At 48.0% G+C, this 18,277-nt stretch overlaps 1 protein-coding gene across 1 annotated transcript in view; it reads right to left on the bottom strand.

Annotated features, from left to right (window-relative positions):
* The window catches only part of NOL6 (nucleolar protein 6), a 31,614-nt gene that overhangs the window by 10,367 nt on the left and 2,970 nt on the right, over positions 1 to 18,277 (bottom strand). The window contains exons 5-24 of the mRNA XM_065740103.1: positions 17,415 to 17,583; positions 16,536 to 16,670; positions 16,229 to 16,392; positions 15,625 to 15,745; positions 15,278 to 15,336; positions 15,038 to 15,139; positions 14,522 to 14,637; positions 13,998 to 14,175; positions 13,527 to 13,649; positions 12,929 to 13,077; positions 12,513 to 12,588; positions 10,513 to 10,653; positions 10,098 to 10,215; positions 9,740 to 9,894; positions 9,342 to 9,505; positions 8,794 to 8,946; positions 7,323 to 7,420; positions 5,354 to 5,478; positions 5,110 to 5,199; positions 286 to 483 (exon numbers count right to left, since the gene is read on the bottom strand). Coding sequence (XP_065596175.1) covers positions 286 to 483; positions 5,110 to 5,199; positions 5,354 to 5,478; positions 7,323 to 7,420; positions 8,794 to 8,946; positions 9,342 to 9,505; positions 9,740 to 9,894; positions 10,098 to 10,215; positions 10,513 to 10,653; positions 12,513 to 12,588; positions 12,929 to 13,077; positions 13,527 to 13,649; positions 13,998 to 14,175; positions 14,522 to 14,637; positions 15,038 to 15,139; positions 15,278 to 15,336; positions 15,625 to 15,745; positions 16,229 to 16,392; positions 16,536 to 16,670; positions 17,415 to 17,583 — 2,634 coding nt within the window. The remainder of the gene's footprint in view (positions 1 to 285; positions 484 to 5,109; positions 5,200 to 5,353; positions 5,479 to 7,322; positions 7,421 to 8,793; positions 8,947 to 9,341; positions 9,506 to 9,739; positions 9,895 to 10,097; positions 10,216 to 10,512; positions 10,654 to 12,512; positions 12,589 to 12,928; positions 13,078 to 13,526; positions 13,650 to 13,997; positions 14,176 to 14,521; positions 14,638 to 15,037; positions 15,140 to 15,277; positions 15,337 to 15,624; positions 15,746 to 16,228; positions 16,393 to 16,535; positions 16,671 to 17,414; positions 17,584 to 18,277) is intronic.

Raw genomic sequence — 18,277 nt, 5'->3', positions numbered from 1 at the left:
TGTGAAACTGCATCGTTTGGAAGGGACCTCAGAGTCACTATACCTAGTGACACCTTCCACTGGACTAGGTTTCCCATAGGTCCACCTCCAGGGTTGGGGCATCTGCAACTTCTCTGGGTAGGCCTGTGCCAGCACCTCACCAACCTCTGTGTAAAGAACTTCTTCCTAATGTCTGATCTCATCTAGCCTTACCTGCAATGGGCAGGCAAATAATGCCCTAGATAGCAAAACACAGCTCTCCCTTAAACAGGCAGCCCATGAACCTTCCCAAAGGGCTATGCTTACTCTCAGGTCCTGGAGGTAGCACTGTACAGGATCATAATCCACCACAGGAAAGAGAATCCTCACTCCAGCACTGTTCTTCACTACTCCCCGGGAAAATGACTTCACTGGCCAGTCCACGCTCTCCAGATGTCGAGGAATCTGGTTTGAATTCAAGTGGATGAGAACATCATAGTGGTCCAAAGGAGGGCGGAAGACAATCTGCAGGGAAAAGAGACCAATGCTACTTAATAGAGGACACAAGCAAGCAGGAGTGATGAGAGAGATTTGCCAAGTTATTGTTTGTATTTTATTCCCTTCTCCCTAGGACGCAGTAAAATCAAAGCAAGAGCCACTCAGAAGTTTTCTTTTGGAATTTTTGGCAAACAAGTTTGTAGTGGATTGATGTGGAGCTCCAACCCAGACTGAAACACAACCATGTTCCAGCACAAGCTCTGTTTATACCAGAAGGATATGAACATCACTCCCCTAGATGCCATATGAGTGCTGAAATCAAGACACAGTCAGGAGAAAAGCCATATCACCTACAACCCCCTTCTGGTAGACAGGCTAAACATTTCCTGGACCAGAAAAAATCCACTGGGAAGGTTTCACTTTACCGCTGCAGTCCAATTGTCCAGTGTGCTAAACCCTTTAATAAGGAAGATGCTCCCTACCCACACCAGACATCTGGATAGGAGGGATAGATCTTCTACCCCACCAGTCTCCTAGACCTGCGCAGAGAGGTAACCACTATCCCCAGGATTACAGAACAGTCCCTAAAGAAGAGCCTTCCAAAAGGCCAAGGCAGTCCACTCCAGATCTGACCAGAGTCTACACAAGAGAGCACAGTGGTGGGGTGGGAAATTCAGTAAGCTAAAAAAGGTAACCACATTGAATGCAGGATCCCAAATCAAGAGAAGGGGACTGAAAAGTTAACAAGAGTCAAGCTAAATCCCAGAAGACATAAGGACCCATCTGTTTAACAGGCATTGCCCTAGAGGTCAGTAGCATCTTCCAGCAATAAAACAGGATGAGAACAAGCCCCACTAATGGAAAAGAGCAATTCAACACACAAATCACAGAATATTTGGAAAGGGGGGATCTGGCATTCTATATACAGCTGTATTACAATGGAAATCTGAAAAATTTCTGTACATTTTCATAGAAGTGATGTGGGGATAAGCATAGAGCCACTGGAAATTGCTAAGCATGAGCTTGTTTAAAGCCAGAGTGGGGAACACATATGAAGAACACTGAGCAGCACCAAATCTCAACACTGGCCCACCAAGAGCCACTCTTCCACTCTTAAGCTTTACTGCATTCTTGTGAGAGCAAAGAAATGAAGCTCACAAACGCATTTGCGCAACCACATGAGAAGTGGCACACCCTCAAGTGACCCAAACAACAAGGAGCAAAAAATAAAATAAAAATAAAATTAAAAAGCCTTGGAGCACCCCATTAGACATATAAGAAACATCTCCAAGTTGCTTTGGAAAGTTTTCTCCCCATCCAAGGCTCACATTTGCTTACAAACAGATTAGCAGCTCTGGAAACACTATCCCAAGTTTATCCCCAGGAAACAAGACAGTTCTGAGAGGACAGTGGTACAGAACAGAGAGGTGAGGAGGAATCCCACTGCAATGACCAAGATGAAGGAAATGGGATTAAGATCCAAGCACACCAAGTCAAGGAGCTAGGAGAATGCTATGGTCAGGCAACAGGTCGTTTCAGGAACCAAAGCCCTCCAAACCCACTTAAATACATTTGGTCTCACGACTCTGCTGTGATTGTGGCACATCAGGCACTTCTCACATGTACAGTCAAGTCCACACTCTCTTCCCTGCACCAGGGGTTCAGATATCAAGCCCAAAATGCTGAGAAAGACCAGACCCTGGGGCAGCTCAGCCTTACCTCAGCACAACCTAATTGTTACAGGAGGTCAATTGGGAGAAGCTGACACACAAGTGAGAGTTTTATACCTGACCAGTGGTTGCATGTCCCAACCTCTGGGCTGTTTCTTTTCCTTACCTTGGCTGAGTCAAGGGCTCCTGACAAGCAGTGGGTGGCTGGGAGAAATGGGACCTAGAGAACTAAGGAAATGCTGCTGAAGCCTTTTCCAGTACCACTTCATAAACTCCAAATGATGCTTTAGAAGGGAAACTCATCCCAGCAGCAGCACTGCTTTGCTCCATCACACACAAAACTACCTGAGTTTTACTTCAAACTATAATAAAACCCTCTTAAGGTGTACTAGCAAAACCTCTACCACCTTGGTCTCAGTCAGACTTGAGCACAAGTCAGAGTTGCACAGCTATGCCAAGGCAGTCTCAGAGGTACTGTCTGAAAGCTTCCTGGGCTTTGTCATTTGATTTATTTCATATAGCCAGTTTGCAGATCACTCCTCCCAGCCAAGCAGTTCAAGAAAAGAGCAAGTAGCCTCATCTCACTGTGGGACTCAGTGATTTTACCATGGCACCAGCACGTGTCTGTGGTAGAGCCAGAAATGCAATCAGAGCAACCTCAAGCTCAGCCCATTTTGAGACCTCTCTTTCCCCTCAAACCCTCCAACTCTCCTCAGGAATTGGTAATTCAACCTTGGCCAAAAGCAGATCCTGCAAACACCAGGGCTCAGAACACCCTGCTGACACCCTATGTGGAAGAAAATAAGTGTGAAGGCTGAAGTACCACTGTCATGACCTGACATGGGCAGCAGCAGCATTAAATGGAAACAATGCATTGGATATGTCCACTTGACCAGCAAGTCCAAAACCTCTTTTCTTCCCTCAGTAGCATCACTCATACATCCCATTCTCTAAAGTACAGGGAGTGCTGCAGGTAAATTCATCCTTTAAAAGGGAGCCAGCGGGTTTGTTTCCTTCAGTAATAAATAACAATGCAAGGAACAGAAAGCTACTAGCATGGGTTTCCCCCCAAGGGGCTGTTCAGAGACACCCACCCCTGCCCTAGGATCAGGACTAAAATAAATATCCAGAGCCCATAATAATACACAAGGGTGGTCAAAGTATTACAACTAGCCATAATGCTAATTCCAGATGACACAGAGAAGCAATGGGAGGATCCAGGCAAATCTCAGCGGAAAGCAGCATATGGGTGAAATGAGCCCCCTCTCTGCTGCTTCCTATTTTAATTATTGCGGGAAACATCACTACTGAGGCTGCAACCCATTCCTGTGACCTCAGCCCTGACCTTTCCAGCCCTGACCTTTCTTGAGGCCTTGTACTGAGACTCAGTCTCCAGCTTAATTACAAGCTGCCTCACACAGGACAGATCAACAGCAGATTAAGGCCCTTCAACCAAGCTATCCTGGAGCACAAGAAGGTCCCATCACCACCTTGCCTGGGAGCTAAGTGGCAGGTAGCTGTAAATTCACACCAAGGGCAGCCAATAATCACCCCATAACACAACATTCTGGATCCTTTTCAACCTGGAATTTGTCTGGCCATGAATCAGAAAGGAAGAGTAGTTACCGGCTATTCTGCCTGTTATCATCTTCCATTTCCTCCATCCCACAAAGGCATCCCAACAGAAGGGGATGTAGTGGTTACTTGGCTAAGGGAAGGTGCAAGATCTGTATGCAATGCCCAGGCACACACCTTGCTCCATGCAGCTCTTCACTAGAAAGCAGCACACCTCTTGTACACAACAAATGAATCTATACCCTGAGGCAGGCTCCCCCAATCCTCTTCCCCTCACCCCTCCATGCCAAAATACTCTCCTATCTTCTGAGCAACATCAGGCTCAGTTAAAAAGGCTTCTTAGCACCCAAGTGCATGGCAGGAATTATAACAAAAAATACACGTGCAAAAGAGGAGGATGCAGTGCCAAGCAATGCTACACGTGAGGGCCTCCTCCTCTTACCTGCTTGTGTCTGCCTCCTCCTATCATTCTCATACCCTGTGAGGAAAATGCCAACTGCGACAGTACCCACATCCAGGAGAGGAGGTAGAACAATCACAGCCATTCATCACAGTTCTTGGCCAGCACATGCCACTGTTAAACATGAATAGTGCTGCCAAAAACAGCAGCACTTGGCACAGCAGCCCTCAGATCCATCAGCCCAGGTCTCAGCTCAGCTGCACCACTTTGCAGCTTTATAGGCAGCTCCAAGCAAAATCAAAGGCTCTCAGTGCTAGATGGGCAGTGACAAATACTGCTTTGACAAATACTGAGCAGTGTATACTGCAGACCTGAAAGCAGGAGACACCTATCTGTCTCAGAACATGTGTTTCATGGAGGAGTCTGATACACTAAAACCAGCATCCCAGTCACAGTACTTTGCGAGGTCACTGACCTGGTCATGAGACAGGCTACAAAGCACCACTGAAAGCATCCACAACACAAATCAGCTTGTTTCCTCCACCCTTCTCTAACTTTTCAAATAGGAATAAAACTCCACATTTTTCTCACCCGGCTTCTTCACTACAAAAGCTCTCACCAAATTAATTTCAATTCCTTTTTTCACTGTCAAGACAACAAAGTCACCCAAAACTAAATGCCATCGGAAGAAGTTCTGCAACAGCATTTTCCACTAAACTCAGTTCAGATTAAACTATCAGGGCTGGGGAGAGGCTTCTGATGCTCTGCAAAGCCATAGGGCAAGCAGAGAGACAACTGCTCTTCCACTGCCGGAGATGTGGAGAGAGAGAGGATTTACTTAATTGCAACTGGGTAGATGTCTGGGAGCACAGGTTGCGCACACGTGACTGCACATGGGGTCAGGACTGGTGAGGCAGCCTCCAGCTTCCATGTGGATGGCTGGAACACCCCCACCTAGACTGCTTTGCCAGAGCCTGAAAACCCTCATGCTGTGCCCCAAGGAATTACCTTTACATCCTGGCTGCTGAGTGGGTTCATGAGCTGCTCCTCCAGGGTGCGGACTGACTCTGAGGCCAACACAAGAAGGCGTTGCAGAATCTGGGGATGAAAGAGCTGGAGGGTGAAACTCATGACTCCTTAGATGTAGCAGGAATCCCACTAACCCTCTGGGCTGGTGGAACTCACCAGCACTGGGAGAAATGCCCCAAGGCAGCAGGCACTCCAGTGCACAGAACAAGGTGCCCCAGCTCACCTGTGCCGAGGGTCGCTCCTGGGTCCACACTGAGTTCCACTTGTCTTTGGGGGTGGCGATGAACATGACAGGAAGGCGAGAGCGAGCAGTCATGAACTTGTTCTTGATCTCTGTGCAATCAGCATCTAGAAAGGGCAGCCATATGAGTGAGATGCTCCACTGAGAGGTGGTATGCTCAGCAGTAAAACTACCTTTGGCCATTCCCACTAAGTCTTGGCTGAAGCATGGCCTTGGCACTGCTCTGCCAGTGCAGCCATGCAAAGCCAGACAAAGCTGAAGCAAAGACTAACTGCTGTTATTTGTTAGGAAAGCAGCCAGTAGCACCTACCAAATGCTTATGAACATATCCCTGCAGCAATACCAGTGAACACTGCAAGTGGCTGGGAGAGAAGCTAGAGTAGTATTGCTCTGGGCTTGCTCTGCGGTCTACAAATATCTAAAGGGAGGTGGGAGGCAAATGGATGAGGCCAGGCTCTTCCTAGTGGTGTGTAGTGACAGGACAAGGAGCAATGGCCTAAAACTTGAACATACAAAGTTCCATACCAACACAAAGAAGAAACTCTTTACAGTAAGGGTATACGAACAGGTTGCCCAGAGAGGCTGCAGAGTCCCCTCCTATGGCATTATTCAAGACCTTGTCTGGGTGCCTATCTGCCCAACCTCATGTAGAATACCTGCTTCAGCAGAGGGATAGGACTCAAACTCTTGAGGTCCCTTCCAACCTCTGCAATTCTGTGATTCTGTGCTGAGATGTTTCACTCTGCATTTGCTAATGAAGAATTTTGGAAATGAGATGCAAAGCTTTGTGAATCTTTGCTCTGAGCTTATCTAGGCACTCTCAGTGGGCAGAGACACAGACCAAGGGCAGTCACTGGGACTAGGATGGGCTGGGAATCTCAGACTATAATTTAGCTCATATCTGAAGAATCTTCTGTTTTGTTTTTTTAGTGGAAAAAAACAGCTCTTTGGTCAAGAAGACTTCCCACTTCGTTCACTAATGAAAGCTGGAATGTAGAAAAACATCATTTTCCAAAACCCATCTCCTTCTCAAGAAGGATAGGAAGTAGGGGGAGTGCTGAAACCCACATAAAACAGCTGCTCCCTTCAGCAGCTTAATCACACTCCCAAGCAAGTTTTCCATCTCTTATAAATTAGCCTTGAAAGCTAGGTGGTGTTATCTCACCCACACCAGCATCTCAATAAAGCCAAGACAATCCCATGGTTGCTGCTGGCTCCCAGAGAAAGACAGCAGGTACCCAGAAGATGATCAGACAAGGAAGAGAGCAGTATCACAGGTCTGCTTGGATGTGTCAACACACTTCTTTGGAAAACAGACACACTTACCAGGAAATCCTTAAAGCTCATGAACCAATAAACATTGGAGGACTGTAGCCACTTTTCCTGGCAGGTTTCAAAGCTAGGGACTAGTAGACAGACACTGATACTTGCTTCTTGGGAACCAAGACAGCCAGAAGGCTTTGAACTTTCCTGTTTAAGAGCCCTGCTGCTCCACCAGCAGCCCAAAGGTGAGGGGCCCCTCCCTTGCAACAAAAGATTTGGACTCAAAGAATCAGGACAAATCCTCAGGCTAAAGTGCTCTGTGAGTAGAAGACTTGAGAGACACAACTGCATCGAAGACTTCAGAGACACAACTGCATCGAAGACTGCCTAATCTCATAGCAGATCTCAGAAAGACCAGAAGTGGCACATCATTATCACCAAGATCCAACTCTTCAAAGGCAGATATTTGAGGACAGGGAAGAAGGAACATTTGAAAAAAGAAAAAATATACACAAACCCCAAAGCCAAGTTAAACACAACAGGATAAGAGGGAAGGAGTGGAAAACCATCTTGCCCTGTCTAGAAGCTGTAAAGCCCTACATATTCAAGATGAGGCTGACCAAAGGAGGACACAAGACCCTCACACTGTGGCTCTACCATAGCTGTGGCCTGTGCACTGCCTGCTTACCTGTGAGGCCAGCATTCAGGTTGATGATGAGAGGGCTATTTCTCCAGTCAAAGGTTGCCAGCAGGTTGAGGAAGCGTAGGAACCCAACCTGGGGAGAGCTAAGGCAAGACAAAACAACTTAACACCAGTATTTGTTTCCCCTAACTTGGCACCCCTTCAGGAATGCTGTTCAGGAGTGTCTTAGTACTGCTCAAGCCACAGACGTAAGAAGCTGTAAGAAGTTGTTGGGAAAAGACCAGGAGTATAAGGCACTTCCCCTCCCTTCTCCAGGACATCAGTGAGAGTCCTTTCCCTTGTTGCCCATGACCCATGCAAAATGGATTTAAACTGGAAGACAGCAGGTTTAGACTAGATATTAGGAAAAAATTCTTTACCATGAGGGCGGTTAGACACCAGAACACATTTCCCAGCAAGGCAGTGGATGCCTCCACCCTGAAGGCATTCAAGGCCAGGTTGGACTTGGCCTTACACAACCTAGTTTAGTGGGAGATGTCCCTCCCCACAAAAGAGGGGTTGGAACTAGGTGATCTTAAAGGTCCCTTCCAACCCAAACCATTCTATGACTCCTGTGCATCTCCCAAAACCCACTCTTGGGAATGGAGTAAGGATGAACTAGAGACAGGGCTTGTCCCATGTCCATACAGATCCAAACAACGCTGGCCGAGCCCTTACACCTGCCTCCCTGCAACACAATACGAGGCATCTGGGAAGGCTGAGCTCTTGCTAGCAGAGCATTTTGGGATACAGGAAAGTTTTCCAGGCATGTTGCTAATTTGGGAAGGAAAACAGATCTTTAGCACAGGTTAGCATAACCTTTTGCCTCTACACAAAGCACAGAAGCAGCCTTTAACTTCATACTTCAACATTCCACCTGCCAGAGGCCAGCATGCAATAGGCCCCAAGGGGATTATTTCCCAACACACTGCTCTGTTCTGCTTTCCTTCTGCCTGCTCTTTCTCTGACCCTTCTGTTCAGCTGACCTTCTGCCCTTCCCTTGGGAGTTCTTTCCAAGATAAACACAAGCTGCAGCCATGAGCACTGCTGTAACATCCTTCCCAGGGAATCAAGGACGGCCAACACACTGGTTGCCACCACTGTGTTCACCCCTGCTTCTCCCAGCAGTCACCCCAGGACAGGGAGACACACCAGTCCTCAAGAAAGCAGTTTGAGGACAACTCAAACACTCAGCAGCTGTACCTCCAGCACCTAGAGGTGACAAGGATGCTTGCTCCTATCCTTATCTGCCTCCCCCTCTCACTCTGCAGAATACAGGGAAGCACTGCCCCACAATACCAAGTATTTTTCTCCTGCATTCAGCTGCTCCCACAAGGGCTTAGGACAGCATTATGGCAGCAGTGGCCCACAGTTCACTGCTGCATGCCCTTCCAATACTTCCTGCCTGGCAGCATCACACCATGAAATAAAAAGGTATTCCATGTCCATTATTCCACTCTGGGCTCCTCATCCTCACCTGGGTGGAGTGAAGGGTGCTGGGTGGAGGAAGAGAGATGCCACAAGCAGGTCCACACACTCCTCAGAGATGCTATCACTCAGGAGCTGGGCACTGATCCAGCGCTTGGCCAGCCGACAAGTGCTGCCAAAGACTGGGTGCTGCTGGTGGAGCCTGTAAGAAGGCAGAGAAGTATCTATGACTGATCAATAAATATATACCAGGACACAAAGCAGAGAAAAGAGAAATAAATAAACTGCTAGGAACATGAGTCCACAAACATGAAGCACTCTGTGAGTGTTATGATTCTGAGACAACAAAAGGGAAACACTGCTATATGCTTCCCTCTAACCAAATTGCCCTTTGGTACTTGTTTCCCCATACCAGAGGCCTCCCATGTCACAAAAGGGACAGCCAGCTCCCTTCTCCCCATCCACCAGCATACAAATAGGATTGAAGAACCACTTCCCACAGTAAACTTCTCCCCACATCACCATCTTCCACCAGCCAAGAACACATATACTAGCTCCTAGCTGCACCCTGCACCCCTGACCCCCAGCCTTGCCTACCCATGCAGGGAGCTGGTTAGATAGGGCTGATGCAATGTCTCCAGCTCCAGCTGCTGAGACTCCTCTGTGTCCTGGTACTTCAGCATCCCTTCTGGAGTGACTACTTCCTTCAAGATTAGGGGCTCACGATGGTAGGCCACTTGGAGACGGAAAACATAGCCATCCTGAGATAAAGACAGGTGGTAAAGTTAGTCCTGGTGGCATTACAAGCAGGCTGTTGTTTTATGCTGAACCCCAAGAGAACAGCATCATTCCAGTAGCAGAGAAGTATTCCAGTACTCCTTGCTAATAAGCCAAACATCCACTTTTTGTTCACCCTGACAACCCCCATGAGCCACTGCCTGTCTCCTATACACATCACCCACAGATTTGGAAGAAGACTCCAACACCTCACCTACCTTGTATATGTCAGTGTGGGTGACTGCGGGTCTGCAGATGAACTGGTGCTGCTGCTGGAGAAGCTCGGCCAGCTGGAGGTGGAAAGCTGCCTTGATGCGCTTGATAGCTTCTTTGTCCTGTGGCCACTGGCCACTGCCTTCCATGTGGCATATGACTGTATGCAAAGGGACAAGAGGAGACAAGTAAGGTTCATGCAGAAGTGAGGTGCTGGATAGGTGTGGCTGGGACCAAAGGTTATTACAGGAATGCAGGATGAGCTGTGGCTCTGGTCCTGCCTGCAGCACACAAACACAGAATTCAACACCACTCTGTTCTTCTCCACCAAATCATCTCCTGTTCACCTTTCTCCACACTCACTTTTCAAAGGGGTTATATAAGCAGGACAGGGCTTCTCCTCTGAAGGAAGCAGCAAGTGTCTGGGCTTGATTTGCTTATGGAAGGAGTAAATCGGCTTCATGGGAATAGGAGGGAAGACCTGTGAGAAAGCAGACATCATGGCAACTGAGAACACATAGCAGAGACCCTGTGGCACCACACACCCTCATCCCGAAACCTCCTGACCTTGCAAAGCTCCCGTATGAAGAACCTGGTAACTTATGCACAGTCAGCCCTAGAGACTGGACAGCAAAGAGCTGCATCACTCCAAGCATTCTCCATAGGCACAAAATAATTGTCTCTGTTTCCCCCTTAATTCAAGGCTCAACAGAGTCAGGGTATTCCCCCAGCTCACTACAAACTATCCCCTTTGTGTGCCACGCCCAGGCATACTTACATCTGTGTACCGAAGGGCCGGGTGGACGCCCTGTACAGCTGTCACTGTCAGTGGCAGCCCCTCCAGGTTCCATAGCTTGCGGCTCAGGTCATCATAGGAGCAGATAACGTTGACCATGTCCTCCTCACCCGTCCCTAATGCCTGCAGATATACAGGGAATCTCTGCTTTTACCTCTCCCATTCCCATGGCAAACATATCACCTTGTGTTACTCATGGGCTGGCATTACAGTCAAATTCTGAGGAGCTGGGACTGCAACCCCAGCAGCTCCTGGATAGTGCACTCAGCAGAACAGGGAAGTAAAGGGGAGAGAGAAGCCAATAGATAATCTGTCTGCCAGCAGCTGCAGGCATACAAGATGCACTTCCAGAGGGAAATGAAATTATTTCCTGTGCAAGATGTCAAAGCAGCAATATGAGTTGTACTTCGGCTTTCTCCCTAGAAAGGGAGAAGTATAAAATAGTTTGGGGATAAAGAGATCACACACTAGTGAGAGTTCTGGTACTGCCTCCTGTCTGGTGGCTGCATCACAACCAGAAGCAGCAGTTAACAGAACACTGACTACATCCTGAAACAAGGTGGAGCTGTAAAACCCAGCAAAAGCAAGGTCAGAAAATACCCAGAGCATCTCAGGAACCCTAGAAAAAAGTGTATAAGAAGCACTGAAGGGAGAACGGCTACTGTCTTCGCTGTTTCCACCATCCTGAAGCACAGCAGAAAAACCTAAGAGGCAGAAACCTTACTAATGTGAAACAGCTCAGCTCAGGCATGGCTGAATGGATACACATGCATTTGGTTTGCCCAAGCTTTACAGCAGAGCACCAGCACCCTCTGTGGGGTGCATCACAGATGACAACCCATTCCTGTTAGAGGCTGCCTATTTCTAGAGCTAATTGCACTATCCATCTTCCCTCACACATATCCTTTGACCAAAAGTCCTGACTGCCTGTACATGGAAACTGGGAAACCAGTCACTAAGACCCACCCACAGTCCACCAGAATCAGTAATAAACTTCTTTGTTTCTGAAGGACTGGTTACAATAGGACTCCTGAGCACCTTTCACGCAAGCATCCCTTCTCATTATGGGATTTATCAACCCTGCTGATCCCAGGCTAGCTTGTATGGAGAAACACTGCAAGTGAAGCTCATTTCACATCACCAAGATGGACTTAGTAATTGCTCTGGTACAGAAGATTCTTCAGTCATACTTGCTACTCGTCACTCTTAAAAAGGGGAATATAAACAATTTCCTCTTCCATTTAACAACCTGATAAAAGCCCCTGCCTCTACCAAACATCAGTAAAGTATTTGTATCTCATCTGCAGACTTTACATTCACACACTGAAAAAGTACAGATGTAGACATTTCCCAGTCCATAAGATGCATCTTTTCTGTTTCAAAGTGACATTTCTTTGTTTCAAGTGCATATTCAGCAGCTGTACAAGGGAGCACTAGGCATGCATGATCAAGTACTCTGCACTGTGACAGGAAATATCCTCATCCCAGTACTCCCAGGTGAAACTGCAGAATGAAAACACAGGAACAACCAGCCAATGCCCTGAAGGATGCAGAATATGAACAGAAGCAGCCAGAGGATCACAGCTGGACCATGATGTATCCATAGATTATGTGGATATACCAAACACAAGCAGAAATGGAAAGCCAGAAGAATGCTTCGAATCATAGAATATGCCAAGTTGGAAGGGAACCATAAGGACCATGAAGTCCCTTGCAGTGGATGCTTGCAAGGGATAATGAGGTGTGGTTACTTGCCAGAGCCAGAGCACTTCAGCAACTATGCCTTGGATTAGCAGAAAAGACTTGGCAGATCTACTGCCTCGCCTGTCTGAGTGCCTGCAGACAGGCCCTTTCCTGGTTCTCACTATCATCTTGAGACTCCCCTAAGTGTGCCTGGTGCACAAAGAACAAAGCTCCCCATAGCTCTTCTCACATCTCCCTCTCCCAAGAAACCAATAGCCCGATTTGGCAAGCAACTGTACCTTTTTCCCATTCTTGATCACAGACTCCAGTAGTGCTCCTGTATAGCAGATGGATGATTCAGGAATGTCCGCATGGCTATGTGAAAGGAAACAACTGAGCATTAGAACATGATAATCCATCCACCCAGAGAATCCCTCAAAACAAGAAGGACACAGTGCGGACATACTGCAAGTAGCAGCTACTGCACTAAGTACCTATTCTCACTACCTTCTCCCAGGAAGCAGCTATCAGTATCAAGACCACAGTGCTGAAATGACTTCCACAATTCACTAACCTGAAATAACCTACAACTTCCCCCAAAGTGCAAATCTGACAATGGAGTTACCACAGATGTGGCACAAGCCAAGGAGCACAGCAGTGAACCCATATACAGATACAAGCTCCTCAGCCTTTGCTACTGCTCAGTGTTACTTACAGCTTCAGTAGATGACTGACAATCTGCTCAGGAATAAGACGTTTCTGACAGATGGTGCTGGCCTCCCACACAACTGCCTCGCAGATACTGCCATCCTGGAATCGTCTCAGCTCAGACTTCTCCCCCCAGAAGGTCCGGAAATCTGTGGCCTGATAAGAGACATTGGCCAAGACAGGCCATGAGCATAGGTCACCAAAGGGGCTGACAAAAGTACTCCTGTGATTGCCAGCAACCCTTGCAGCTACCCACAGCTACATCAGGGCACCAGGTCTGCTCCAGCGCCCAAACTCCCTTAACCAAAGGGAAGCCTCAGGATGGGTGGAGCAAAGATCAGCTCTGGGGTCATGCACTTTTTCTTCCATGTCCCCATCCCTTCCTAATCATCATCCATTCCACAGCAAAGGGCCTCCTTATTGCTGGTTCCCTTCCTCTGATACTTCTCAGATCATCACAGAGCACCATCAGCTCAGTAGTCTCCTCATTCTTGACCCAAAATGGTTCATCCAAATCAAGCACTCAAAAACACACATGGCATCCCAAAAGTCACAAGTCTACCCCATCCACTGCCACCCCACTCCACACAGACAGCTGCCCTCACCTCAGGGTGATCAGCCTGTGGTCCCTTCTCTAGTGTGCTAGCAGCAAACTCAGGAACAAACAGGAGCCCAAACATCAGAGACCCAACATCCTTGTGTTTTGGGGGTTCAGCATCAATTGGCCACTGAAAAGAAACAGAATATGATGTGCATGGAGAGATGAAACTGTTGCTGCACCAGCTGACAAGACAGATATACCTCCTGCTATAGAGGACATACAGATACCTCATTCAACATGTCTTCTTGATAAGAAAGACTATTGTTTTCACCCTGCCCCACTGCTGGGGCAGGTCTTCTGCCTAGACAATACTCAGTACCCAAGTCAAGGGTTTCACTCTCCACAACCCAATAAAAGGAGTTAGGTCCATTTTCTCCCCAGTGACCCAAGTCTCCCCAGCATCCAGCAGTGCTACAACATACATAAACGACCTCACAAGTAGCAAAGGAGGCAGTGTCACTGCCCACTGTGTTACCTCAGGGGTCTGGGGCAAGGAGTGAGCCACAAGCAGTGCTCTTCTAGCCAGCCCACGGGTCAGCAGTGAGACAATGAAGGGAAGGGCTGCAGCCACATAGTTTCCACCCCGATCCATCAGCTCATTCAGAAGCTGCATCTTCTTGCAGGCACTCTGAAGTTTGGAGACATGTTTAAGGCTGCAGGAGGAAGAGAGAAGCCAGTTAACTCCCTTCCCCCTGATACTTCCACCAAAACCCTTCTCAGATAAGAGATCCTAGAGGATGAATAAAGTGAAGAGCAGTGGATCTCTTTCCAGAATTGGGGCTACAAGAAGGGAACATGGCACTTTGAATCCCGGGATGAAACACTGTCACCCTCTTCCCAGGAAGGTATCTAGGCAATAGAAGTTGAAGGGCAAGAGGCACCACTATCTACTCCATCTCCCACCAGAAAGGTCTGAATCCAGCTTGGCTGGAAACTAGAAGTAGCCCATTCCTCAACAAAGATGCTCACTTAGCACCACCTAAGCATGAAGAAACTCACTGGAAGACATGGTCAAAGGTTCTAAGCATGGGCTTTGAGGTCATGAGCAGTGCCTGGAAGCCATCCACCATTCTGTCATCCAGAATTTCCATAGAGCATTTGGCTTCAAATTGAACCTGAGCAAAGAAAGCAAGAGCATGAACAGTGAGGAAGTAAGCAGATCCTTCAAACAGCAGTTACCAGTCCTCTTCCATAAGCTATGGTCACCTCAGCAATCTGGTCACCAGCAGATCTTGAATCATGAAAGCCTCCATCCTTAGCACATTGTCATGTGACCAGCAGATATGCTGCTGTTTAGACATCCTCTCCTTGATATCTCTGCCAACAAGGTACATTTTCCTCTGCTTCAAAACAATCATTTCTGCTAAACAGATGCTTAACTTCATCCAAAGGTGCCCACGCAGAATAATTTTTCTCCACCATTCAAGCAAAATCAGAGACTTAAAATTTACATCTAAACTTTAGAGCAACATACTGATGTGAAGGTCTTAAGATGTGCACACAAACCACCAGTACCTGGTGATACTTGCTGGCAGTCATATCCGCACAGAGGTTCACCAGACCAGAGGGATCCACAAAGACCACTTCAAATGCATGGTGGAAGTCCGCGAGGGCAGGCTGAAACAACAGACAGATCCTTATTACCACAGCACAAGCACCAAAGTACCACCACCCCACCACACCTCTCCAATGAGCATGTGCTTGTTGAAGTAGTGCTGACAGCACAGCCAAACACACAGTCAGACAGCTGCTCACCAGGCAGGTATCTGTGTCCTTTGCAAGGGTGATCCCTGTCACGCTCAGGTCAGTGGTAGCTATAAAAAAGAGAAAACAGGAAGTCACACTGCTACATACATGTCCTGCACATGTCAGGCTGGTACAGCCATTTGCCAGTATCACTGTAATCTCAGCAACATCAAACACTGCTGCAATGTGATGTTGGTCTTCACCCTGGGAGATAGGATCTATCCATCCCACTCCTGCCTGTCTACCTAAAGAACGAGAAAAGCCACAATATTCCCTCTCCTCCACCCCATTCAGGAATCATGCAGAGACCACTGACACTAGCTTCCCATTACCCAGACAGGCCCCTGGAAACTCACCTAGGAACTGCAGGACATTTCTCAGCACCTGGTACCCACTCATCACCTTGACAATCTTGCGTTTCATCACCAGATAGGCAACAAGCATGGAGACCAAAAAGCCACTGAAGCATCCCAAGCCCTGTGAAGGTAAATAGCTGAGTCAGCAAGAGCTCAAAGAGGCACCACAACCTGCAGAGCACACTTGGCACAGGTGCCTCTAGCCTCTACAGTCAGCAAAGTTGCCCCAGAGCCCCAGCCTGAAAAATGTGGTGGTGAAGCCCTGTACAACAACCAGATATGTGGATCCCTCATACTTCAGTACGCCAGGAAGCAAGACAAGTTGTCTGGCTCTTTCCCCACCCTCCTACCCACCAATCTAGAAAAAAAATAACACTACATCACTTCTAGAATCTCAAAAAATCATGAGCTTCTGGTTCACACAGACCCATCGCAACACACAGGGCAGAATGGAGCTCCCTAAAACCTAACACAGTTCAAATCACAAAACAACACCACCACCTATCATAGCCATACCACCACCCTTCCAACCCTACGAGGAGAGAATAGACTGGAGGCACATTTACTGGGCAAAGCCTGCACAGCCTCCTGAAAGGGAACTTACTTTGCTGAGCTGCCTCTGGTTCAGCCAAACTTTGAGAAGTGCCAGGCCATCCTTCATGCCTGGGAAGTCAGTGGACACACCAGACAAGAAGTGCAGGTGGGACAGCAGCACTGTGTCACAGAGAATGGAGTTGTTGTAGTGTGGGGTGGCAGGCTCAGGAGCTCCTGTGCAAGGAGATAATAGAATGCTGACCCAACAACAAACCTTCCATTCAAAGGAAAGGGCTGCAGTGAGCTCAACTCCTAGCACTCTCTACAGGCTGCATCTGAAATGAACAGCCTCATGCTCCCACAGCTCCAAGCCCTACCTTCTTTGGGTGTGCTCTGCTCCAGGAACCAGGCTGTCCGGACATTGTTCTTACTAGGATAGAAACGGCTTGGCTTGAAGAAACTTGGGGCAGGACATGCATGAAGTCGAACAGTAACCAGCTTTTCATCCTTGCCTGTAAGTGGCAAACATGTGGGAGGAAGAGGTGTCAGAGACCCAGAGGTTAAAACACTTAAAAAAAGGAAGCAGGCCCCACTTGGAAAACAAAAATGCTCCTTCCCAGTGAAGCTGAGCTGTAGTGGTAATCATCTCAGAGCAGGCGGAACACATCCCAAAGCCAACAACACACTGCATAAGTCCAACCATTATCCATTCCTGCTATACATGCACCCCCTGTACCCCCTTGCCTGTACTGGCCTTGCCATGCCACTGCCTGTCCCAGATCCAAACCTACTTATCTATTTGGATCTGCAGAAACCACAAGCAGCACCTGGTAGCCCATGCATTCCACATCACCTCTGAGATGTGCCAGGCTGCATATAACTGCCTTGTAAAGGCAAGAGGATAGTGGTGAACAAGGAGTGAGGAGAAGGGACCAGAAGAACAGAGCTAGACACATCCACATATATGTCTACTTTACTTCATGAAGTACCAAAGGGTGGTCCAGCCAGCAAGGCCAGGGAGTACAGCCAAGCAGCAGAAGACAGCTCAGAAACCATAAGAGGTGAAGAGACCTTAAAGACTCGCATGCGTGTGAAGAGAGAAGGGGACCAGGACCATCAAAGCTCCCAGATTTATCACCAATTGTAAAGACAATTCCCAAGTGACCACTCTCCATAGTTATATGGTACAACACCAGCACTCTCCAGCCAACGGCAGCACCAGATTACTACTCGTCGGAGCAAGAGACAAGCACTACCTTGTGGCCTCAGGAGCAGAATGGGCTTGAGATGGTTGCTGTTCATGTAGGCAAACTTCACACTGCCAAAGAGATTCTCCTTGGATAAATGCTGGGCAATGTGGGCCAGGTATAGAGCTCTCTTGCGGTGGTAGCGCTGGTTCAGGTTGTCTTTGTCCTGCAAGATTTCCTGCAAAGAAAGGGAGAATGGAATCACACCTTTTGGGCCTGCAAAGTCTGATTAAGCCTGAGGAACACCAGCTACAACTCTCCTAGCCCTGCAGAGGTCTATCTCAGGCACACAGCTACAGTCCCACAGAGCACCTAGTCAGTTGGGTACACTGCTTTGTTGCTGTCTTACCAGGCTCTAGGATCACAGATCAGCACCATGCAGCCTAGCAGAACATCATGATATATGAAATCCTGTTAGAACATGAATGGACAGCACTAAGAAAGAATCACAGAATCACAGAACAGCCTGGGTCGAAAAGGACCTCAAAGATCATCTAGTATCAACCCCCCTGCTGTAGGCAGGGTCTCCAACCACTCGGCCAGGCTGCCCAGAGCCACATCCACCCACAACCTCTCTGGGCAACCTGTTCCAGTGCATCACTACCCTACCCTCTGAGTGAAAAACTTCCTTGTAACATCTAACCTAGATCTCACCACCATAGTTTAATACCATTCCCCCTTGACTTATCACTACTCACCCATGTGAACAGTCATCCCCCCTCCTGTTTATACGCTCCCTTCAAGTACTGGAAGGCCACAATGAGGTCTCCCCAGAGCCTTTCCTGCTCCAAGCTAAACAAGCCCATTCCCTCCACCTTTCCTCACAGGAGAGGGACTCCAGCCCTCTGATCATTTCAGTAGTCTTCCTCTGG

Source organism: Cyrtonyx montezumae, unplaced genomic scaffold (assembly GCF_038088225.1).
Source record: "Cyrtonyx montezumae isolate F1298 unplaced genomic scaffold, pur_monq_1.0 scaffold_25, whole genome shotgun sequence".
Classification (NCBI taxonomy): Eukaryota; Metazoa; Chordata; class Aves; order Galliformes; family Odontophoridae; genus Cyrtonyx; species Cyrtonyx montezumae.
Note: the sequence above shows the minus strand (reverse complement) of the source record. Positions and strands in the feature narration are given on the sequence as shown.